Genomic DNA, 19,675 nt, shown 5'->3' with positions numbered 1-19,675 from the left:
TGGATGGCGGGACAGCTGCACCAGAGCGTGAATGAATGGTACACTTAAAACGGTTAAGATGGTCAATTTTGTTATGTGTATTTTACCACAATAAAACAAAAATTAGGAAAAAAGAGACCTTTCCATATGACCCAACAAGAGTTAGAAAAATCACCCTTTTGTAACCACGCTAGGCGAGAATCCACAATAAATGCTAAGATCCTTGGGCGGAAGTCTGTTTGAGAGCGGGATACTTACACAATCTCAAAGTATCTTCCTACAGATTACATATTAGCTGCAAAGAGAAAAACGTGTTATTCGAGAACCCCGACGAACGTCGTCTTCACCAAGTGACCAAGTCAGCATCCCCGGGGATGCAATAAATGAACACGGAGGGCCTCCTGATACACACCCTGAGGACACGTCGCTTCTGCTTCTGTGACGTTCCCGCCAAAGTGTCCGGCCTGCGTCAGGTCATGAGCCGCCAGCAGGCAAACGCACTCTGGGGACGTCCCACAGAATGACAGGCCTGTACTCCTCCAAAGGGTCAAGGCTGTGAAAGACAATGGCTCAGGCTGCCCTGGGGGAAAGGAGACCCAGGACACGTGAAACCAAATGCGGCGAGTGGTCCCCCACTGGGTTCTGGAATGGAGGACAAGTAGCTTCAAAAGGCAATATTGGGACAACTGAGGACATTTTCCCATGGGCTGTATATTAGATATTATCGTAACAGTGCAAGATTCACCCTCTGCTTCCATAACAAAAGTATTTCCTATTTTCATAGGAGATACATGGGTTTGGGTGTAAAGGAGCACAGTATCTCCAACTTACTCTAAAATTATTTAGAAATATTAAGGAAAAGAATGTGCGTATTGTCTAAAGAATATATGATATTCTTTTAGATTACGTTTATAGAGAAATACAAAGCAAAAGGTTAACCACGGGCAGAACTAGCGCACAGGTCAGCCAATTTTTTCTGCAAAGGGCCAGATAATTTTGGCTCTGAGGGCTGTTGCAACTCTGCCCCGCTTTCCCCAAGAAAGCTGCCAGAGACTATAGTTATAGGTAAATGAACAGGTGTGGCTGTGCCAATAAAACTTTATTTACTTTATTTACGAAACAGGCATAGGTAATTTGCTGACCCCCGATGGAGATGAAGGACAGATGGGAGCTCATCGAAATACTTTTGAAATTTCTGTAGATTTGAAATATTTTCAAAATAAAAAAAAAAAAAGTGAGTGAAATAAATATGGATTTTTCACTTTGCGGTCAGAGTGTGTCTCTAAATATCATTTCCCGTTAAAAAGGAAACGAGGCTCTTTGGAGAAATGGCCGAACGCAGAGCTGGGCCCGGAAAGCACAGGATGAGCCGAAAGCATCTCGCTTGTGCCTGAGCTCCACACTCAAGACCACCGGGGTCACGTCGAGGGGACCGAGGAGCCAACTCAAAGAGGGACGCCTGGGCGCCAGGCCCTATCGGGAGCCGGAAGAGGCAAGGGATGTCCTGCCCCAGTGCCCCCAGAGGGAGTATGGCCTCCAAAATTGGGAGACTTTGTTTCTGTTCTTTCGGGCTGCCCAGTCTGTGACACTTCATTATAGCAGCCCCGGGAAACTAATACAATCCCTGGCCAGCACGCCTCTAAAATGCCAAGGTCATCAAAACCAGGGGAGTCAGAGAAACCACCAGAGCCAAGCCAAGGGGAGCCCGGGATGTGATGGCTGGACACCACCACCTCCTGCCCAGAGTGCGTGCCTTCCCAAACAGCTCTCCGTGCCGTGCCCTGCCCAGGTCGGGGGACAAGAACTTTGTTCCTTCCTTTTCCGTGTTTCCACCCCACCTGGGACAGGCGACCGGAGAAGGGACTGGGGGGGGGCGCGGATAAATGGGACACCCTTGAAAAATCATCATTCTCTAGAATGTCATTTCTTTAATGTCTACTCCGCAGGTGAGGGAATAAATACAGTAGGTTTTAAGATGCAGGGCGCCCAGCCCCCAGCGTGGGAAGGAGGGGGATGCTTGTGAGCCTCAGTTTCCTTCCGCTGCAAACCAGGACAGGACGCACTTTGAGCCACGAGGCTCTGAAAGCGACGCCGTTTTCCAGGGTTCTTTTCCCAAGAGAGCTACTCAGACCTCAGGCTGGGAGATGCCGTGTCCTTCCGCCAGGGGGCGCCAGAGTCCCGCGCCTCGGCCCAGAAGACCAGTCCCCCGTCCCTGGGGTGTGCGTCACCCCCACGGGCCTCCACACTCCTGCCCAGAAGCGGACGTACCCCGAGGTGGGGGGCCCTGAGAGAGCCCCACCCACCTTTTCCTCCACCCTGGCATCGCAAATGGCCATCGTGCTCCCTTTCCAAGGTAAAACTGACTCAAGGGAGGGAACCCCAGGGGCTGTCCTGGCAAGGGGCAGAGAAGGGAGCGGCAGCGACTGGCCTTCCATTCCCGACTCACTCGTGGCCCTTCCTCCACCCGGGCCTAGAGCGACAAGGGACACCCGGGCTCGCTGGGCGCCGGCCCTGCCCGCAGGTCCCGCCTGCCACACGCGGGTCCGAGCCCCGGCGTGGCGCGGCCTGGGTCACAGCAGGTTGATCTCGTCCAGGTAGCGAGCCAGGACCGAGTCCCGCACGTCCTTGAAGACCTTGCGGATGTTCTGCGTGTCCGTGGCGCACGTGTAGTGGCTGAAGAGGCGCCGGGAGCGCGGACCCTTCTTGCCGCCGTCGGCGCCGTCCACGCAGCCGGCGAACATGCCGCTGTACATGTCCAGGATGAACCGCTTGGCTGCCTCCGCGTCCTGCTTCGGGCCTGGGAGTTGAGGGGAGGGGGGTGGCACTCAGGGCACGAGGCTCCCAGGGCAGGCGGGCCAAGGGGAGGCTCCGCGGACCCTCGTAGTGGGCAACTGAGGGCTTCAGGTACCCCGGGAACCACCTGCCCGAATCCAGCAGGCGGACGCCACCTTTTGTCTTTCCAGCCGGTCACATGACTCGGGCCCAGCCAATGGAAGCATCAGGCGGGAAGCATCACATGACCCGGGGTGGACCAATGAGCCTCGGCTCTGGGACTCTGGGCGGAACTGTGTCGGAGAGAGACCTCCCCCTCTCTTGGCGGAGCTTGGAGCTCGGGGGAAGGGAGCCTGAATCTGCAGAGACAGGCTGGTGCAGATGGGGAAACCGAGGCCAAGAATAGGAAGGTCTGGCCACGGGGACGAGGCACATGGGCCGCTGTGCTCAAAGCACAGCGCAAGTTAAGGGCCCAACGCTTGGCCCTGCTACTTGCTGGCCGGGTGACATTGTTAGTCCACATAACCTCTGTGAGCCTGTTTCCCCATTTATCAAATAGGGATCGGAATAGCCCCCCGCCCCCCACGGCTGTGAGGGTTCCATCATAGTGAGGGTGCCATGCTCAACAATCAGCAGCCTTCATGAGTGTGCGTCTGCGCTGTTCCTTCAGAGAGGCAGGTTAGCGGGGTGGTTAAGGCCTGCCGGCTCAGATTCCAACGGCCTGGGTTGGAATCCTGCCTCTGCCACGCCCTGGCTGTGTGACTTTCGGCAAGCGACTGCCTCTCTGAGCCTCAGTTTCCCCATTTCTAGAGAACGAGTCCTACCGCACAGGGTTTTAAATGAAGATTAGACACGTCAACGTGTGAGGGTGCCTCTGTGTGTGTTCCCTCTGTTAGCTGTTGTTGGTTTACTATTAACATCACAAATATTATTTAGCGTAGAGGAGGGAAGGGCCGAGAGCCAGAAGTTGGCATACAGTGCTCCAGCCTCTTTGGCGGGGAGAAAAGGATGCATCGTGGGGGTTCCCTTTGACCTGAAGGAAAGCAAGCAGTCCTCAAAACTATCCACTTTATCCCTGTTCCCAAACTGTCCAAGCCATGGTGCCCTCTAAGTGCTGCTCCGCTTGGGAGGGCATGAGGGGGGTCCAGGCCACCATCCTGAATCAAGGTGACATCTGTTGCCCAGCCCCTGAATCTTGTGGGTATGATTGGCAGGGATTGGCCACGTGGGCTCTGACGAGGTCGGAGGGTCACACCCAGGATGACGTCACCAAGGCTTAGGCCATACCAAGCACGTCCTAAGGGCTTTATCTGCCATGAATATAGAATTGTGTATTGGGGTGAATCGTGTTCCCCCCTCAAATTCGTGTCCACTCGGAACCTCAGAATATGACCTTATTTAGAAATAGGGTCTTTGCAGATGGAACGAGTTAAGTTGAAATGCGGTCACCCTGAATTAGGTGGGGCCCTAAATTCAGTGATTCGCGCCCTTATACAAACAGGAGAGACGACCAGACACAGAGAGGCCGCGTGACGAGGGTGGCAGGGACTGGAGTTCTGCATCTATAAGTCGAGGAACGCTAAGGATCCAGGCAACCACCGAGAACCAGGAGAGAGGCCTGGAACGCGGATCCTCCTGCAGAGCCTCCCGCGCTCGGGAGACGCGACGCGAACCTACGGGCTGCAGGTGCAGTGGGATCGATGGCGGCTGCACCAACGCAAACGGAGCCGCGCGCCTTGGCCAGCCTCGTTCAAGGTCGGTCGCGGATTAAAAAGAAATTGCTATCCGGTTAGATATAGATGAGACAACTATGAAAGACTGGAAAAAGGGAAGTTTCAAGAACCTAAGCAAATGCCAGAAATGGCTGTCAATGCTCCCCGCTATGGTTTACGTATATGGACGCGAACTCAAAACAAACATGTCTCTTCGGAAGCCCCTGCTTTGAGCAATTGCGAGTACGAAGGCTGAACCCTCCCGTCTTCCTGTGTTCCCAGGCTCGGGGAGGGCTCGGCCTGGTGTCTCTCCCTCAGGAGGGGCCGGGAGGTGAAGGGCATCGAAAGGTCTACAGCACTCACCCTGGAAACTGGGGAAGTAGGTAGCCAGGTGGGAGGTGGAGATCTTCTCCTCCAGGATGTCGGTTTTGTTGAGGAAGAGGATGACGGATGTGTTTTTGAACCAGGGCAGCTCCAGGACGGTGCCGAACAGGGCCAGACTCTCCTTCATTCGGTTCTGGGTTGGGGGACATAGGCAGGTCCTTGCTGCAGTCGGCCAGCTCGGCCCACACAGGAGCCCTCCCGTCCTGCCCAGCCAGGTCTGAGGGGCGTGGCCAGCTGCCCACCCACCCGTGTGCCCGACACAGTTTTTGTGCCTCCGCTGGTTTGACTAGCATCCCCCCAAAACTCACGTCCACCTGGAACTTCAGAATGTGGCCTTATTTCCAAATTCGAAGGTGTAATTAGTTAAGAAGAGGTCATACGGGAGTAGGGTGGCCCTAAGTTCAATGACCAGTGTCCCCGTGAAAAGGAGAAATTAGGACACAGAAAAGCACACAGGGAAGACACCATGTGAACATGGAGGCAGAGACGGGGCGGTACATCTACAAGCCAAGGGACACCATAGAATGCCAGAGTCACCAGAAGCCGGGAGAACCTGGAATGGATTCTCCCTCATGGCCTCAGAAGGAACCAGCCCTGCTGACGCCTCGATCTCAGACTTCCGGCGTCCAGAACTTGGAGAGACACCCTTCTGTCGTCCCAGCCCCCCGCTTTGTGGTCATTCGTTAAGGGTGGCCCGAGCAAACTAGGACATCTCGTGTGGCTGGATCTGAGCAAGAGCTGTCAGAACGACCTCAAACTCGTCCTGTCTGATTCAGTGCGAGGGTGGAAATCGTAAGGTCGCCCCCTCGGATGCCCAAACTGCCAGGTGAACCTTTAACCACTACGAGTGCACACGCCGCACCTGGAGGCGAGCCCGACCTTCACGCCGGTGTGAATCAGGGGAAGAGGTCGCAAAAGGAGACCGATCCGCACCAGCATTTCTGAGAAAAAGTGTGATGTCCCTGCAATGTGACGGTATTCCCAGGACAGCCTGCGTTGTGCTTCCGGGGGTCTGTGAGTGTATGTGTGTGTGTGTCACTGGCAACACTAACACTGTGGATCCGAGACTTGGGGCTCTGTGGTCTGATCATGACAGAGTGGAGGGGGAGGCTCAGAGCCACGCCAGACACACTCAGGCCCGCTCACGAGCGGCTCTGGGCTTCGACGCAGCTGCAGGTCCCTGGGCCAGCGGGGAGGAGAGCGGAGGAGAGGGCGCCCCTGCATCCGCGGTGGCCCCTCACCTCTTGGTTGTCCTCTTCCAGGCACTGGTCATACTCGCTCAGGGAGGCCAGGTAGATGAGGGCGATCACGTTCTCGAAGCAGTGGATCCACTTCTTTCGTTCTGACCTCTGGCCCCCGACGTCCACAATCCTACCGGAATGGCCCCCCTTTCAGAGCTCAGGCCTAAGCAGGACCCCACGATGTGGCACCCCAGACCCAGTCACTAGCGGCAAGACTAGGGGCCGGCCCGGGGCCCACACCTCTTGTGCGTTATTATCTCGTTTCACACCCACGGGCAGGTATCACTATTACACCCTTTATACAGATGAAGAAACCGAGGTGCAGAGACGAGGGGACTTTCCCGAGCTCCCCCGGCCCTGGGCTGCCTGATTTCTACCCCCGCGGTGGAGGACAGCAGGTCAGACACACGGAGTCTGCCCTGGTTCTGGCTGGGTGCTCCAGGGGAAATGGCAGACTGGCTCCATGACTCAGTTTCCCCATCGGTGAAGTGGGGATGCTGTGTTCTGGCTGGCCAGGGGAGCGTCCAGTGGCCACACAGATAGGCAAGCACCATCCCTCTGTGTGTGGCCCGAGGCGAAGGCCCGGCCTCCACCCCCACACGCCACAACAAAAGCCTGAACCCTCCCGTCTTCCTGTGTTCTCTTCTAAGAAATGTGGGTCACCGATAAGCCCTGCGTCATTTCCCTGTTTCCCCGGGGATATGACCGTTACTCAGGCAGCCGACAGGAAATGCCAGAGGCCTCAGAGCGAGAAGGGACCTGCCCCGCTGAACAGGAGTGGCTCCTGATCCCCGAGACCAACCCCTCTCAGGCACCGGGCTCCCTCAAACCCGCACATCCAGAGTGGGATGTGGGTGCAGTGGTCGACAGCGGGGCTCTGGAGACTGAGAAGAGGTGGGGTACGCCGCTTGCCAGCCTCGCAACTCAGAATCTCAGTTTCCTCTGAGCCATCACTCTATTCATGGACCCCCTTCCTTGGCCTAAGACATACTCAAGTCTCCCACCTAACAATCTCCTCCCCAGCCCAGTTTTCCGTGTGAAAGTCTCAACCTCTATCTTCAATCCTAAACTTTTACCTATCCATCCACTCATCTATCCACCCACCCACGCATGCATGCATTCATGAATCCACCATCAATCCATCCATCCACCCACCCATCCACACATCTATCCATCCATCATCCATCTATCCATCCACCATCTATCCATCCATCCACCCATCCACACATCTATCCATCCATCATCCATCTATCCATCCACCATCTATCCATCCATCCACCCATCCACACATCTATCCATCCATCATCCATCTATCCATCCACCATCTATCCATCCATCCACCCATCCTTGCATTCATGAATCCACCATCAATCCATCCATCCACCCACCTGTCCACTCACCCATCCATCCATCCTTCCACCCACCCATCCACACATCTATCCATCCATCATCCATCCATCCATCCATCCATCCACCATCTATCCATCCATCCACCCATCCACCTATACATGCATTCATGAATCCATCATTAATCCATCCACTCACTTTGCATTCATGAATTCCATCCATCCATCCATCCACCCATCCACACATCTATCCATCCATCATCCATCCATCCATCCACCATCTATCCATCCATCCACCCACCTGTCCACCCACCCACCCATCCATCCATCCACCCACCCATCCACACATCTAACCATCCATCATCCATCCATCCATCCACCATCTATCCATCCATCCACTCACCTGTCCACCCATTTATCTATACATCCATTCATCCACCCATCCATCCACACATCTGTCCACTCATCTACCTATCCATCCATCCAACCATCCATCCACACATTTATCTATCCACCCATTCACACATCTATCCATCCATCCAACCATCCATCCACACATTTAACTATCCACCCATTCACACATCTATCCATCCATCCATCATCCATCCACGCATCCACCTACCCACCCACCCATTCATCCTTCCATCTTTCCAGCCATTTCCCCACATTTACCAACTTCCCCTCTGACCTTGATCTAGTCCTCACTAGAAGCAGGAGACTGAAACTCAGCCCTAACCTTGTAGGATTCTCCATCTAGTGGGAGAGACCCATGGCAAACAGATAAATTATGAACATTCGCAGAAAGGACCATTGCAGAGGCCAGAACAGCATGTTTGGGGTGGAGGGAGAGTGGTCCAGGGAACTGAGAGACTCAACACAGGTGGGCCGAACAGAACCCTGCACCCTCCTCCACAGCTCCCTGCCATCAGCCCACAGACACCGAGCTTGCTAAGGTCTCAGATGAGCCTCTAACTGCCAATCCCAGAAGCCTCCTCTCCCGCTGTATTCTTCCTGGCCTCTCCTTGGCTTTTGGCATTGGCCATCATTCTGCCTGGACGCCACCTTACTGCACTGGCCACCCACACCTCTGCCTTCCATCTCAGGCCTGTGTGCGTCCAGCCGCCTCCCAAATGCTCCAGACTCCTCAGACCCAACGTGCCTCAAGGACTCCATCATCTATCTAAACCCCGCACCCCACCATCACCCTACCCATCACCTTGATGGGAAACTTGGGGGTCGTTTTCGACTCCTTGCTCCAGTGCCCACACTCACCTAGTCCTGCCCATTCCAGATCAGAAACATTTCTCGTATGATCCCCTCACTCCAGCCGCATGGCCGCCGCCCTGGCCCTTACCAACCCCTCCTGTCTGGACCATGGCTCCCACTTCCTCCTGAACTCCGGACCCCTAGCCTCACCCCTCCCTGACCGCAAGGGGAATCACCCTCTGAGTTTCCCCAGCCCAAACCCAGCTCTCTGGCACAGCCCTGACCACACGGCCCGTCCCCCTCTGCCCAGCAGCCCCTCAAGGGTTGGCGCTAGAGAACTCCTACTCATCCTTCAGTGCCCTAACACCAGTGTCCCCTCCCCCAGGAAGTCCTCCCCTCCCGGAGCTCCGATGCCTCACTCTGGGCTCCCAGGCCCCAGTGCTAATGGCATGGAGGGTGGCGGGTGTCATGTCCAGCTTCGCCTCCTTCAGCCTGGAAGCCCCTTGAGGGCGGCTCAAGGCCCTAGCGGCTTTGCCCCTCCTCCAGGAAGCCCTCCCCACTACGCAGGCTGCGTGCTCACCGCAGGCTGGTTTTCTGCACAGAGAAGCAGTATTCGTTGATGCCGGTGGTGGGCATTCGGCTGCGAAGCACGTCCTGGGCTGTGGGGACGTAGTCTTCCTCGGTGATGCGCTCCAGGTGTGACAGGTAGCTGGGGAACGAGGAGCCCTGAGCCCCGCCCTGCATCCTCCCTGACTCCTAAGACCCGCCCCCCGCTCCGCCCAGGGCCCAGTGAGGACCCTGCTAGAGGAGGAGACCCCCCACAGGAGGGGCCGGGACCTCTGGGGCCTTCGGGTGGCCCAAGAGCACCACCCTGAAGCCATGGGAGCATCATGGAGGAGCAGCTTCACCCTCAGAGCAGCCCGACCCCAAGGACCGTGTGGCCTCAGGAATAGCCTCGCTGGGGAGGGGCGTCACCCTGGAGGAGCTGTCACCCAGGAGTGGCATCGCCCCCCAAATAGTGATGGCCTGGGTGCAAATCACCCTAGACGCCCAGCATCGTGCCGAGGAGAGTATCACGGTGCGATGATGAACAGTGTCACTCCAGGAACAACTTTACCCCAGGGACAATGTCACACCGGGGACAACGTCACCCTGGAGCACGACCATCCCACAGCTGGCCTGAGCCTGACAGCACATCCCCGCGGGGGGGAGCCGGCCAGCCTGGGGCCCCTCTGTCCAGGTGTGACCCTGGAACTGGATCTCCGCGGACCTCGTCCCTGCCTGCCACCGTGCGCAGCGCCCACCGCCAGCGGACCCCAGACTCACTACACCGCTGAGTCAAGCAGGTGGAACTCGCGGCGGCGCTCGTAGCATGCCTGGATGCCGGCGTCCGTCCACAGCCACTGCATGGCCACCGCGTAGCGCTTCTCGAAAATGGTCACTTTGTAGGGGTCCTGGCTCATGACCAGGCTGGCGTGGTGCTGGAGGGACAGACGGAGCTGGTCAGAGCGGCCTCCAGACACCCCCGCGAGCCCCCTGCCCCTCCTTTCCCAGGGCCCCCTGGAGTCTGCGCGCCCCTTGCACACCTGGTGCGTCCTGCTTTTACCCACGACGGAAAGCGCCTGCGCGGCAGGAAGGGCCGCGGAGGGCGTGGCTTCCTGAGGACCCGGAGGGCAGGGCACTTAGCACCTCCTAAGGATGGGGCACCCCTCTGCTCTATCAAAACGCGGTTCCTGGACTCCTAGGAGACATATCCCTACGGGCCCCCCCCCGGGCCCCCCCCCCCATTTTACAGATTAGGCCACTGAGGCACAAGAAATCAAGCAACTCGCCCAGGTCTCACACCAAAGTAGAGGCACATAGCAGCTCTGTGGGACTGGGTAATGAACGCCTGGGTTATTTGTGAACAACCCCGGTGTGGGAGCAATTTAAAAGTTTGCAGCTTGTGTGGGCTGAATCGTGTCCACCGCCCCTGCCCTCTGCCGATTCCTATGTTGAAGTTCTAAGTCCCAGGACCTCAGGATGTGACTGTATCGGGGTGGGGGGGATCTTACAGAGGTGATCAGGTTAAAACGAGATCATCTGGGTGGCCCCGATCCAACATATGAGCGGTGTCTTTATAAGAAGAGATTAGGACAAAAACATGCACAGAAGGACGACCTGGTGAGGACAGGAAGAAGACAACCATCTGCAAGCCAAGGAGCGAGGCCTCCGGAGAAACCGACCCTCCTGACCCCTGGATCTCAGACTTCCCGCCGCCAGAATTGTGAAAAAATAAATTTCTGTCGTTCGAGGCCTCCAGACAGTGGCACATGGTTCTGGCAGCCCGAGCAAACTAATAAAATAAATGGACTCCAAAGTTTTAAAAAACACGATCAAAATGAATAATAATTTTAAAAGCAAAAATCAAGACAAACATCCCTCTGAAAATGCAGAGTGACGGTTATCTTCAGCGAAGGCCCTTAACGTACTCTGGATGAAGTGAACGTGAAGTCTTTGCTCTCAAAAGACAGGAGACTGGAAATGATAGGAAGATGTCCGCTGTCACCGTTTCTAATTAACACTCTGCGTAGGTCCCAGCCAGGAGAAAGAAATGAAAGGTGTCAGGTTCGAGAAGGAAAAAAATCACACTGCGCTTATTCACAGATGACACGACAATACGTAGAAAATCGAAAACAATCTGGAGATAAACTGTTAGAATAAACGAGTGAACTTAACGAGGTCCCCAAACCCAAGATCAGTAAACAAAAATCAAATGCCCGTCTCTATACTAACCACGAACTGGTGGAAATTTTTTAAAATTTAAATCCCATTTAGGACGTGGTTCCATAGTGTAGCGGTGAGCACGTCTGCTTTACACGCGGAAGGTCCTGAGTTCGCGCCTCAGTGGAGCCACAGTCCCTGGTCTACGGCCACGCCACCCTGAACGAGCCCGATGTCTGATCTCGGAAGCTAAGCAGGGTCGGGCCTGGTTAGTACTTGGATGGGAGACCACCCAGGGAGACCAGGTGCTATAGGCATAAATAATAATAAATAATTTTAAAAAATTAAATCCCACTTATAGTAGCATCAAAAGATAGTAAATATCTGACAATAGATGTGAAACTAACAAAGCTCTCATACACGAAATGCACAAAGAGTCTGCTACAAATCGGTAAAAAAAAAAAATGAGGAACTACACTTTGTTTAAACGGGAAAAAACAAAAAAAAACAAACACGAAAACAAAACATGGGCAAAAGATCTGAACAGTGGCTTCATAAGAAAAGACTATCCAGTGTCCGACAAATATGTAATAAGGTATACGACCTCATTACTAATCAGATAAGTGCAAATCAAAACCATAATGAAATACTACCAAACACCCAAGAGAATGGCTCAAACGAAGTGACAGACAGTCTCAAGTGTTGGCAAGGGTGTGGAGGAAGGGGAACTCTGTGTACTGCTGGGAAACTGTGAATCGCTATCATTACTCGGAAAAGTTTGGCATCTCCTACTAACGTGATCGTACACGTCCCTTATCATCCAAATCTACTGCTCGGTAGATACCCGATGGAAATGCATATATTTGCAAAAAAATATATGCAGACGATCCAAATGTCAACATTAGGATGGATAAATAAAACCACGGCATATACTCTTACGGTGGAAATAAACCACGACTATGCCCCAAAAGGTGGATGAATCGCAGACATACTGTACAGCACCAAAAGCCAGACATGAAAGAACATTCTGGAAAATTCCAGAAATTATGAGGTCAAAAACAGGCAAGGTGACGGAAGACGAAATAGTAGTTATCCTCGTGGGGAGCCTCCTTCTCACCTATGAAATGGCGTCATAGCCGAAAGGGGTTACTGTGAAGATTAAGTAATCATATCACCCACTAACACTTCCTGGGCCGATGCTACATTCCAGGCAATGTTCTGAGAGCTTTGGGCACTTTAATTCAGAACATTCTTGCATCAGCGCCACGAGGTAGGAGCCGCCCACTCCCGAAAGTTCTTCCACGGTCCTTGGACCAGCACAGACAGACTCACAGAGCAGCAGCTTTCAGATTTTATGAAGGTGGCGGGATGAGCGACTAAGTGTCTATTATATTTCAGAAAAGCTGGGAGCGGGGGGGCAGATGATATGACCTTACATGTGTAGGACGGCTACTCTAAAAAAAACAAAACAAAACAAAAAAAAACAAAGAAAAAAACAGCAAGTGTTGGAGAGGATGTGGAGAAACCGAAACCCTTGTGCGCCATTGCCAAACAGCATGCAGGTTCCTAAAAAGATTAAAAACAGAAACGCCACGCTACCCAGCGATTCTACTTGGTGTTTAACCACAAGGATTGAAATCAAGATCTGAAAAAGATGTGAGTGCTCCACACCGCCCCCCCAACCTTCACGGCAGCACTGTCATCAACAGCCAAGATGCCCAAACGACCCGAGGGGCCATCACAGGTGAATGGATAAAGAAAACGTGGTCTGAACATGCCATGGGACAGTATTCAGCCTTTAGAAAGAAGGCAATAGTGTAACCGGCCACGGCGTAGGTGAACCCTGAACACGCCATGTTAAGTGAGATAAGCCAGACACAGAAGTAATCCCGCTTCTGGAGGCGTCCAGAACAGGCAGACTCAAGAGGACAGGGCCCGGCGGCTCAGGGAGGGGGACGTGGGCTTCCAGAGCTGCTATTCAGTGGGCAGAGCCTTTCAGTTACCCAGGATGGATAGTTCTAGAACTCTGCTGCATGACTCCCCATCTCCAGTTACCAAGAATGTGTTGTGCTGGTGAAGTTGAGGTCAGATCTCACATCGAGTGTTCTTCCCACAATGAAAGAACGTAAACTAAAAAATGTGCTGCTGACTCGGGACTCCACCCCCACCCTGCATCATGAGCTCTGGGGTACAAGGGGGAGGGGAGACAGGCGAGGGGGAGCATGCTGGGGCAGATCCCCAAAACCCTGGGGGGCTGTTTCAGCTTTAACAAGGACCTGGGTGAGCAAGTGGACATGAGCCCATCTCAGAAGCCTGGACCTGGGCGCCTCACGGACCCGTTCCCCCGGCGTGGCACCCCCGCGGCAGCCCCAGGTGGCTCACCTTGCTCTCCGGCCTGCTGAAGGGGATCTGCAGCCGGTCCATGGCCTCGATCATGGCGCGCATGGACACGAAGATGTTCTGGTAGACGAGCGGCCGGAAGCCCTTGCGGTCCTCCTCGGAGTAGCCGGCGCCGTGGATGATGCGCATCTGCTTGATGAACGTGCTCTTCCCGCTCTCGCCGGGGCCTGCGGGACGCGCGCGCGCTCAGTCGCAAGCCAGGCCTCACGGGTTCGGATCCCCGCTGGGCCAGGGCCGCGGGGACGCGGGGTGAGCCCCTTCGCCACCCTAGGCCTCGGCCTCCCCACCTGTAAGCCGTGGACCGGGGCGGGCCTTGCCTCCCAGATCGAGGAGAAAGTGAGCTCCTAGGAAAGGGTCCGCAAACTGTGGCCCTCGGGCCAAATTCAGGCCACTGCCTGTTTTTTTTTTGCGGGGCCAGAGAGGTTTCACAGCCTGTACGGCTTTGTCCATTGCTAATGCTTTTCATAGTTTCGGTTTTTACACTTATGAATGGTTGAAAGGAAGCAAAAGTAGGGTGTTTCACGCCACGGGAAAATCATATGAAATTCAGGTTTCTGCGTCCATCCATACAGTTTTACTGGCCCATGGCCAAGCCCACTGGCCGACAGCTGTCTCTGGCTGTGTTCTCAGCAGCAGGGCTCAGCGGCCAGACAGGAACACCACGGCCCAGAAAGCTGAAAATATTCCCTGGTCCCCTACAGACGAGGTCTGTGGACCCTGGCTGAGAATAGGCCTCGGCGGGTAAGAGCTACATTCGCGGTCGCTATTAGTAGTAGTGTTAGTGTTTGCCACTGTTATCATTACTATTATTGGCTATACTAATTTCAGGTAGAGAAAGTTTTATGAAAGACACGACACAGGAGAAGTAGATTACGAGCGTCTAGGTGACGACTGTTGCCGAGAGTCAGGGAAGGCCCCACTGTGGAGGTGACGTGTGGGGTTGGGATCTGTAGGCTGGGAAGGGTCGCCCTTGTGCCAAGGTTTAGAGGAAGGAGGCGCCGTGCGGCAAGCACAGCCCGTGCAAAGGCCCCGGGGTACGATGGCTCCCGCGTGCTGGAGACCAGCGAGGAGGGGCGGCCGGAACCGAGCCGGAGGGGGCGGGGGCGGGGACGGGTCTACAGGGCCCTGTAGGTGTCAGGATAGCTTGAGCTCTTACTCCAGGGAGGTGGCAGCCCTGGAGGGCTGTGGGCAGCAGAGGGGCGGGACCCGACTAAGGGGCTCGCAGGCGCCCTCTGGTGGCTGCTGTGGGGACACAGGTGGGGGCGGGGCCGGTACAGGCGGGACACGATGGGGTGGACCCAGGAGCTGGCGAGATGGGGACCTATTTGCGAGATATTTGCGGGACAGAATCAACACGGCCTTGCCGATGGACCCGCGTTGGGAGAGGGTCACGCACACACAAAGCCGGCCCTGCGTGCGTGATGACAATCCTGGAATCTTCAAGACCCCAGGACCAGAAGCTCAGAGACCAAGGCTCGGCTCCCCGCGAGGCCTAAGCCCCGAAATCGCCCCTCACCCCCACCCCCACCCCGTTTTCCGTCTGTAAAACCGTGTGGTAGCCAGGTGGAAGGTGTGAGGCCTGGAGGCTCCTCCAACATCCGGTCACCCCTCCTGGCTCCTGGGGGACACGAGCGGGGATTTTCCAGGGACAAGATGGGGGACTGGCGCAGGAGGAACTGGAAAAGCAGCAAAAAGGGAAGGGGTGGCCTGGTCGGAACCCAGAAACAGGAAATGGGAGCAGGGAGGAGGGGTGGGGAGTGTGGGGAGCAGAGAGGGGGGGGTGCTCTCTGGCATCATCCCCGGGGACTCCCTGTCCCCTGCCCGTCCCCAGCACATCTGAGGCCAAGAAGGGCAGGTCCGGGGTGTCACCAGGTGTTACAAGTCCACTGGAGTCGAGGTCCGAGAAAAAGAGACACTTCTGTGTTGAGTGAAGCCCGTTAGCGGGGAAACGGGGGGCGGGGCACGCCGGTGGGACAGGAGCCAGGTGACCTCGGCCGACAGACTCCGCCATGCTCCTCGCCTGCTCTGGTCGTGGTCCTGGCGGTCTTCACTTTTTAGTGAGACTCTTTAGGGGTAAAAAGGTCTGCAGCTCACTCGCAAATGGTTCAGAAAAAATGGCCATGTATGTATTGAATACATAAATATACGGTGAATAAATCATCGCTATAATCTCGTATTAAATAAATTTTAAATGTGCACGCATAGACATGTGTGTACATATTTTGGGGGAGAATAAAGGAAATGTCAACATCTGCAGAAGAATCTCTGAGTCTGAGAGTATTTCCAAATGAGCTAAGAAAAATAAAAATGACAACCCTAAATGCACTGTGAGACGTTGGATTGGACACGGGGACAGCAAAGGGGCCTTTGTGGAAAAGCCTGTCACGTCGCGAAGTTCGCCATCTGGAGTTTAGTTAACAGTGATGTGACAGGAAGTGTCCCACATGACAGTCACGCTGCGGTTCTAGAAGACGTGACCGTGAGGCGAACCAGTTTAGGAGCGGAGGGGAACTCTGTATCAGCTTCACGACTTCTCTGTACATCTAAAATTATCCCCAATGAAACGTTTCCTTCAAAAAAAAATAGAGCACCCCACAGGTCCACAATCTGAGGCTCTCCGATGTGGGGCCCTATGTGTCTCAGATTCCAGAGGAAGGGGACATGTCATGCTTACTAAATATTCCGGGAGAGAAACGTCTAGAGGTCCCAGTCAGCTGTATGAACCCTCAGCTGCACTGTGGACACCGGCCAGGCCTCGGGGTGGGTGACCGGTGGCCGGCAGAGGCGGCTGGGCCAGCGCGCCCTCGAGAGCTAAGAGGGTGAAGCACCCCTGGCCCAAACCTCGGGGTGAGAGAGAGAGACAGAGGCAGACACGGCTCTTGATCCCACTTTGCAGGTGGGGAAACTGAGTCCCAGATGAGTTGAGGGGACTGCCTTAGGTCACGCAGTAAGCGAGTGAGCTAGCCAGGACTCAAACACAGTTCTGTCTGAATCCAGAGCTCCTGGGCTTTTAATTACCATAAAAAGCTGCCCAAACAACAACAATAATAATAACAACCGGCAGCAGCAGGGGAGGGGCGTGATTTCACGCCCGGTTCTCCGTGCGTGTCCTCGGCCAGCCCTCGTGAGACCCCGTTTACAGAGGCGATGTGGGGCTCAGGGAGGCGAAGTGCCTTCTCGAGGGTCACACGGCTGGTGGAGAAGCAGAGAGCCGGCCCCTCCCGGTCCCTCACCTACAGAATGGGACGCGGCCAGTTGGCCGGGTCGGGAGTCCCCAAAATACAAGCTAACACGACGTTTCTACAGACGCTCAGAAGCTGGACGCCTCCCCGGGAGACAGACACGGCAGGGCACGGCACCCCTTCACTTTCCTCTCGGTTGCCTTCCGGCTCTCAGACCTCGGGTCCCCCCAAAAGTATAGAGGACAAAGGTCTCAGAAGGCAACAGTTAACATGGTTGAGACACACTCATTCTTTTCCTCTTTTGTCTTATGAAAGAAAAAAAAAAAAAAGAAAAACCCGATCTTCACCCACAACATGAATTTTGCGACTCGTGACTGGGTCACAACCTGAATTCTGAAAAGCTCCCCGGGAGGAACCCCCTCTCTGCAGCCCCCCGCTCCTGGCCTGCTTCGGGAACCCCCACGTGGGGCAGAGGCCTCGCAGCCCAGACAGGAAGTGACACTTCCTCCTGGCGCCCGATGAGAAAGTGGAACCCAGCAGACACCTGGAGGAGCCGGGCCAAGCCTCGGGCATTGCGGGACCGCCTGCGGCTCCTGCACAGGTGACAGCCCCTAAGGTAAAAGGGGCCAGGCTGGGCAGCCTGGCAGAGGGGCAGGTGGCTCAGATTCTATGTCCTGCTCTGGCTCACACTGGCTGCTGACCCAGACCGAGCCTACTGCCTCCTCGGGCCTCAGTTTCATCACTGGGGTTCTGCGGCTTTTCCCTCTCGAGGCACGTTGACAGGGCGGTCAGGCACGTGGACTTGGAACTGTAACTCTAGGCTCCGATCCCGGCTGTGTGACTTCGGGCAAGTCGCTTCACCTCTCTGGGCCTTGGTTTCCCCAGCAGGGGTCACGAGTGGTGCCCACCTCAAGTGCTATGGCCAGAGCTGGCTTCATTCCGACTTTCCCTTCCCCTGTCATGGTGAGCGCTTCCTGTCAGGGCCAGACGGACACACACGCACTCACACACACACACACACACTGGCCCTTGGCCTTCTTCCTCAAAAGGATCAGCAAACCTCCAGGAAAGAATAACTTGAGATTCAATTCCTGGTCTCCAGAAGAGAGGGTGGCGTGGAGGTGGCTCTCAGGGCTGGGAAGGGGGTGGTCGAAACCGGTCCACAGGGGTCACGACATCCTCAATCCCATTTCCCTCCCCGTACCAGCAGAAGGGGCCTCCCGATCTGGGGCTGACTGTGCAGGGGGCGGAGTGGTGTGGGGAGATCACCCCGACTCAGGACTGGTTCATTCACTCATTCGTAGGGCGAGCACTGGCAGGCTCCCTGGACTCCTGGGCTAGATGCTGGGGACACGGGAGTGGATAAGACAAACACGGTCCCCACTCTTGCATCGTTTGCCGTATAACCGGAGAGACGGATAATAAACAAGTAAACACCCAGGAGAGTGTCGGCGAGAGAGCGAGACGAAGAAGAATCTAGCAGAAGACACAGAAGGATGAGCCCGTCTTTGCAGCCGGGGAATTCAGGGAAAACTTCTCTGAGGAGGTGACACTTGAGCTGAGACCTGCCTGGAGTGACAGTGCCGGCCGCGCAAAGGCTCGGGTGACACCGAGAGCTCCTGGCGGGTAGAGCGGCGAGTGCAAAGGCCCTGAGGTGCGGATAAGGGAACTCGGGGGCTGCGAGGAAAGATCGCAAACACCGATGAACCCCCCAGCCTGACGGATGAATAGTGGCCTATCTGTTAAAGGAGCCGGGCAGAGGTAGCTGTTGACGCAATTAAATTCTTAATTAAAAAGCTTCCGGGCTCACTCAGCTTCACTGGCGCTGTCACTAAACGCTTAAGGAAGACATGGAATATTCCACGACAAGCCGAGAAGCCAGCCGGCTGCCGCTGGAAGGTCACGACTGGTAGCAGGGGGCCTGAGGGGTCGCAGGGACAGAGTTCGGATTTTCCGGCCAGCTCCTTGGGGAAATAAACAGGGCGACTGTTTCACCTAGCGCAGCAAGAGGGGGCGATGTTCGAAGCTGGAAGGACCCCCGATTCCGGAGCGTTTCCTGGGGTTCCCGCGCTCCCATGAGCCGAGCCTCCCGGCTTTCCACGAGCAAGAGAAAAGGTGACCATCCAGATGGGCAGCCTCTCCGCCCGGGGCCAAGCAGATGTGACTCGAGGACACCCAGGACCCTCCCCAGTCCCCAGCCGGGGTTCAGGGGGTCTGGGGGCAGGAAAGTGGCTGGGGGCACGGACCCGTGCAGGTGGCTGAGACTCACGGTTTCAGGGTCACACTCTCAGAGCCTCGTCCCCGAGCCACCCCCACTCTCTCTCCCACTTTAATTTCCCTCCTGCACCTTCCAGCTGCGGGAAACGATTCCCCCGCCTCCTGGTTTATGGGCTCATGTCTGTCTCCCCCACTGGAAGATGCTGTTCACCATGCAGGGACGACTTCTACCTCTGCCACTGTGTCCCCAGGAGTTACTCAATACATCCTGAATGAATGAATGAATCACTCACTCAGTCACTCAGTCACTCAATCAATCAATCGCTCAGTCAGAGCCAGTAGGCAAGCTCTGCCCACAGAACTCGTGCTAATAAACCTCCAGGACCCGGGTCAAGCCCCACGGGCTGGCCGCGTGGCAGGAGAGGGCCAGGACCAGAGGCGGAGGGAGAGGCGGGCCTGGCCCCACGGACCCCTCCGCTGTCACAGCCGGCAGGGCGCGCTGGGCCTGCGGGGCAGAAGCCGGGCGGGGGGCC

At 55.6% G+C, this 19,675-nt stretch overlaps 1 protein-coding gene and 1 pseudogene across 1 annotated transcript; one reads left to right on the top strand and one right to left on the bottom strand.

The window, feature by feature from the left end:
• Positions 1-1,887: 1,887 nt before the first annotated feature.
• Positions 1,888-13,910, bottom strand: GNA15 (G protein subunit alpha 15). Its single transcript, XM_025043224.1, has 6 exons — positions 13,726-13,910; positions 9,967-10,121; positions 9,221-9,349; positions 6,089-6,218; positions 4,827-4,980; positions 1,888-2,776 (listed from the first exon to the last, which is right to left on the bottom strand). The coding sequence occupies exons 1-6, from the start codon at positions 13,870-13,872 to the stop codon at positions 2,550-2,552; spliced, it is 942 nt and encodes a 313-aa protein (XP_024898992.1). The 5' UTR covers positions 13,873-13,910; the 3' UTR covers positions 1,888-2,549.
• LOC112476103 lies at positions 11,545-11,660 on the top strand (annotated as a pseudogene).
• Positions 13,911-19,675: the final 5,765 nt, after the last annotated feature.

Source organism: Pteropus alecto, unplaced genomic scaffold, assembly GCF_000325575.1.
Source record: "Pteropus alecto unplaced genomic scaffold, ASM32557v1 scaffold30, whole genome shotgun sequence".
Taxonomy (NCBI): domain Eukaryota; kingdom Metazoa; phylum Chordata; class Mammalia; order Chiroptera; family Pteropodidae; genus Pteropus; species Pteropus alecto.
Note: the sequence above shows the minus strand (reverse complement) of the source record. Positions and strands in the feature narration are given on the sequence as shown.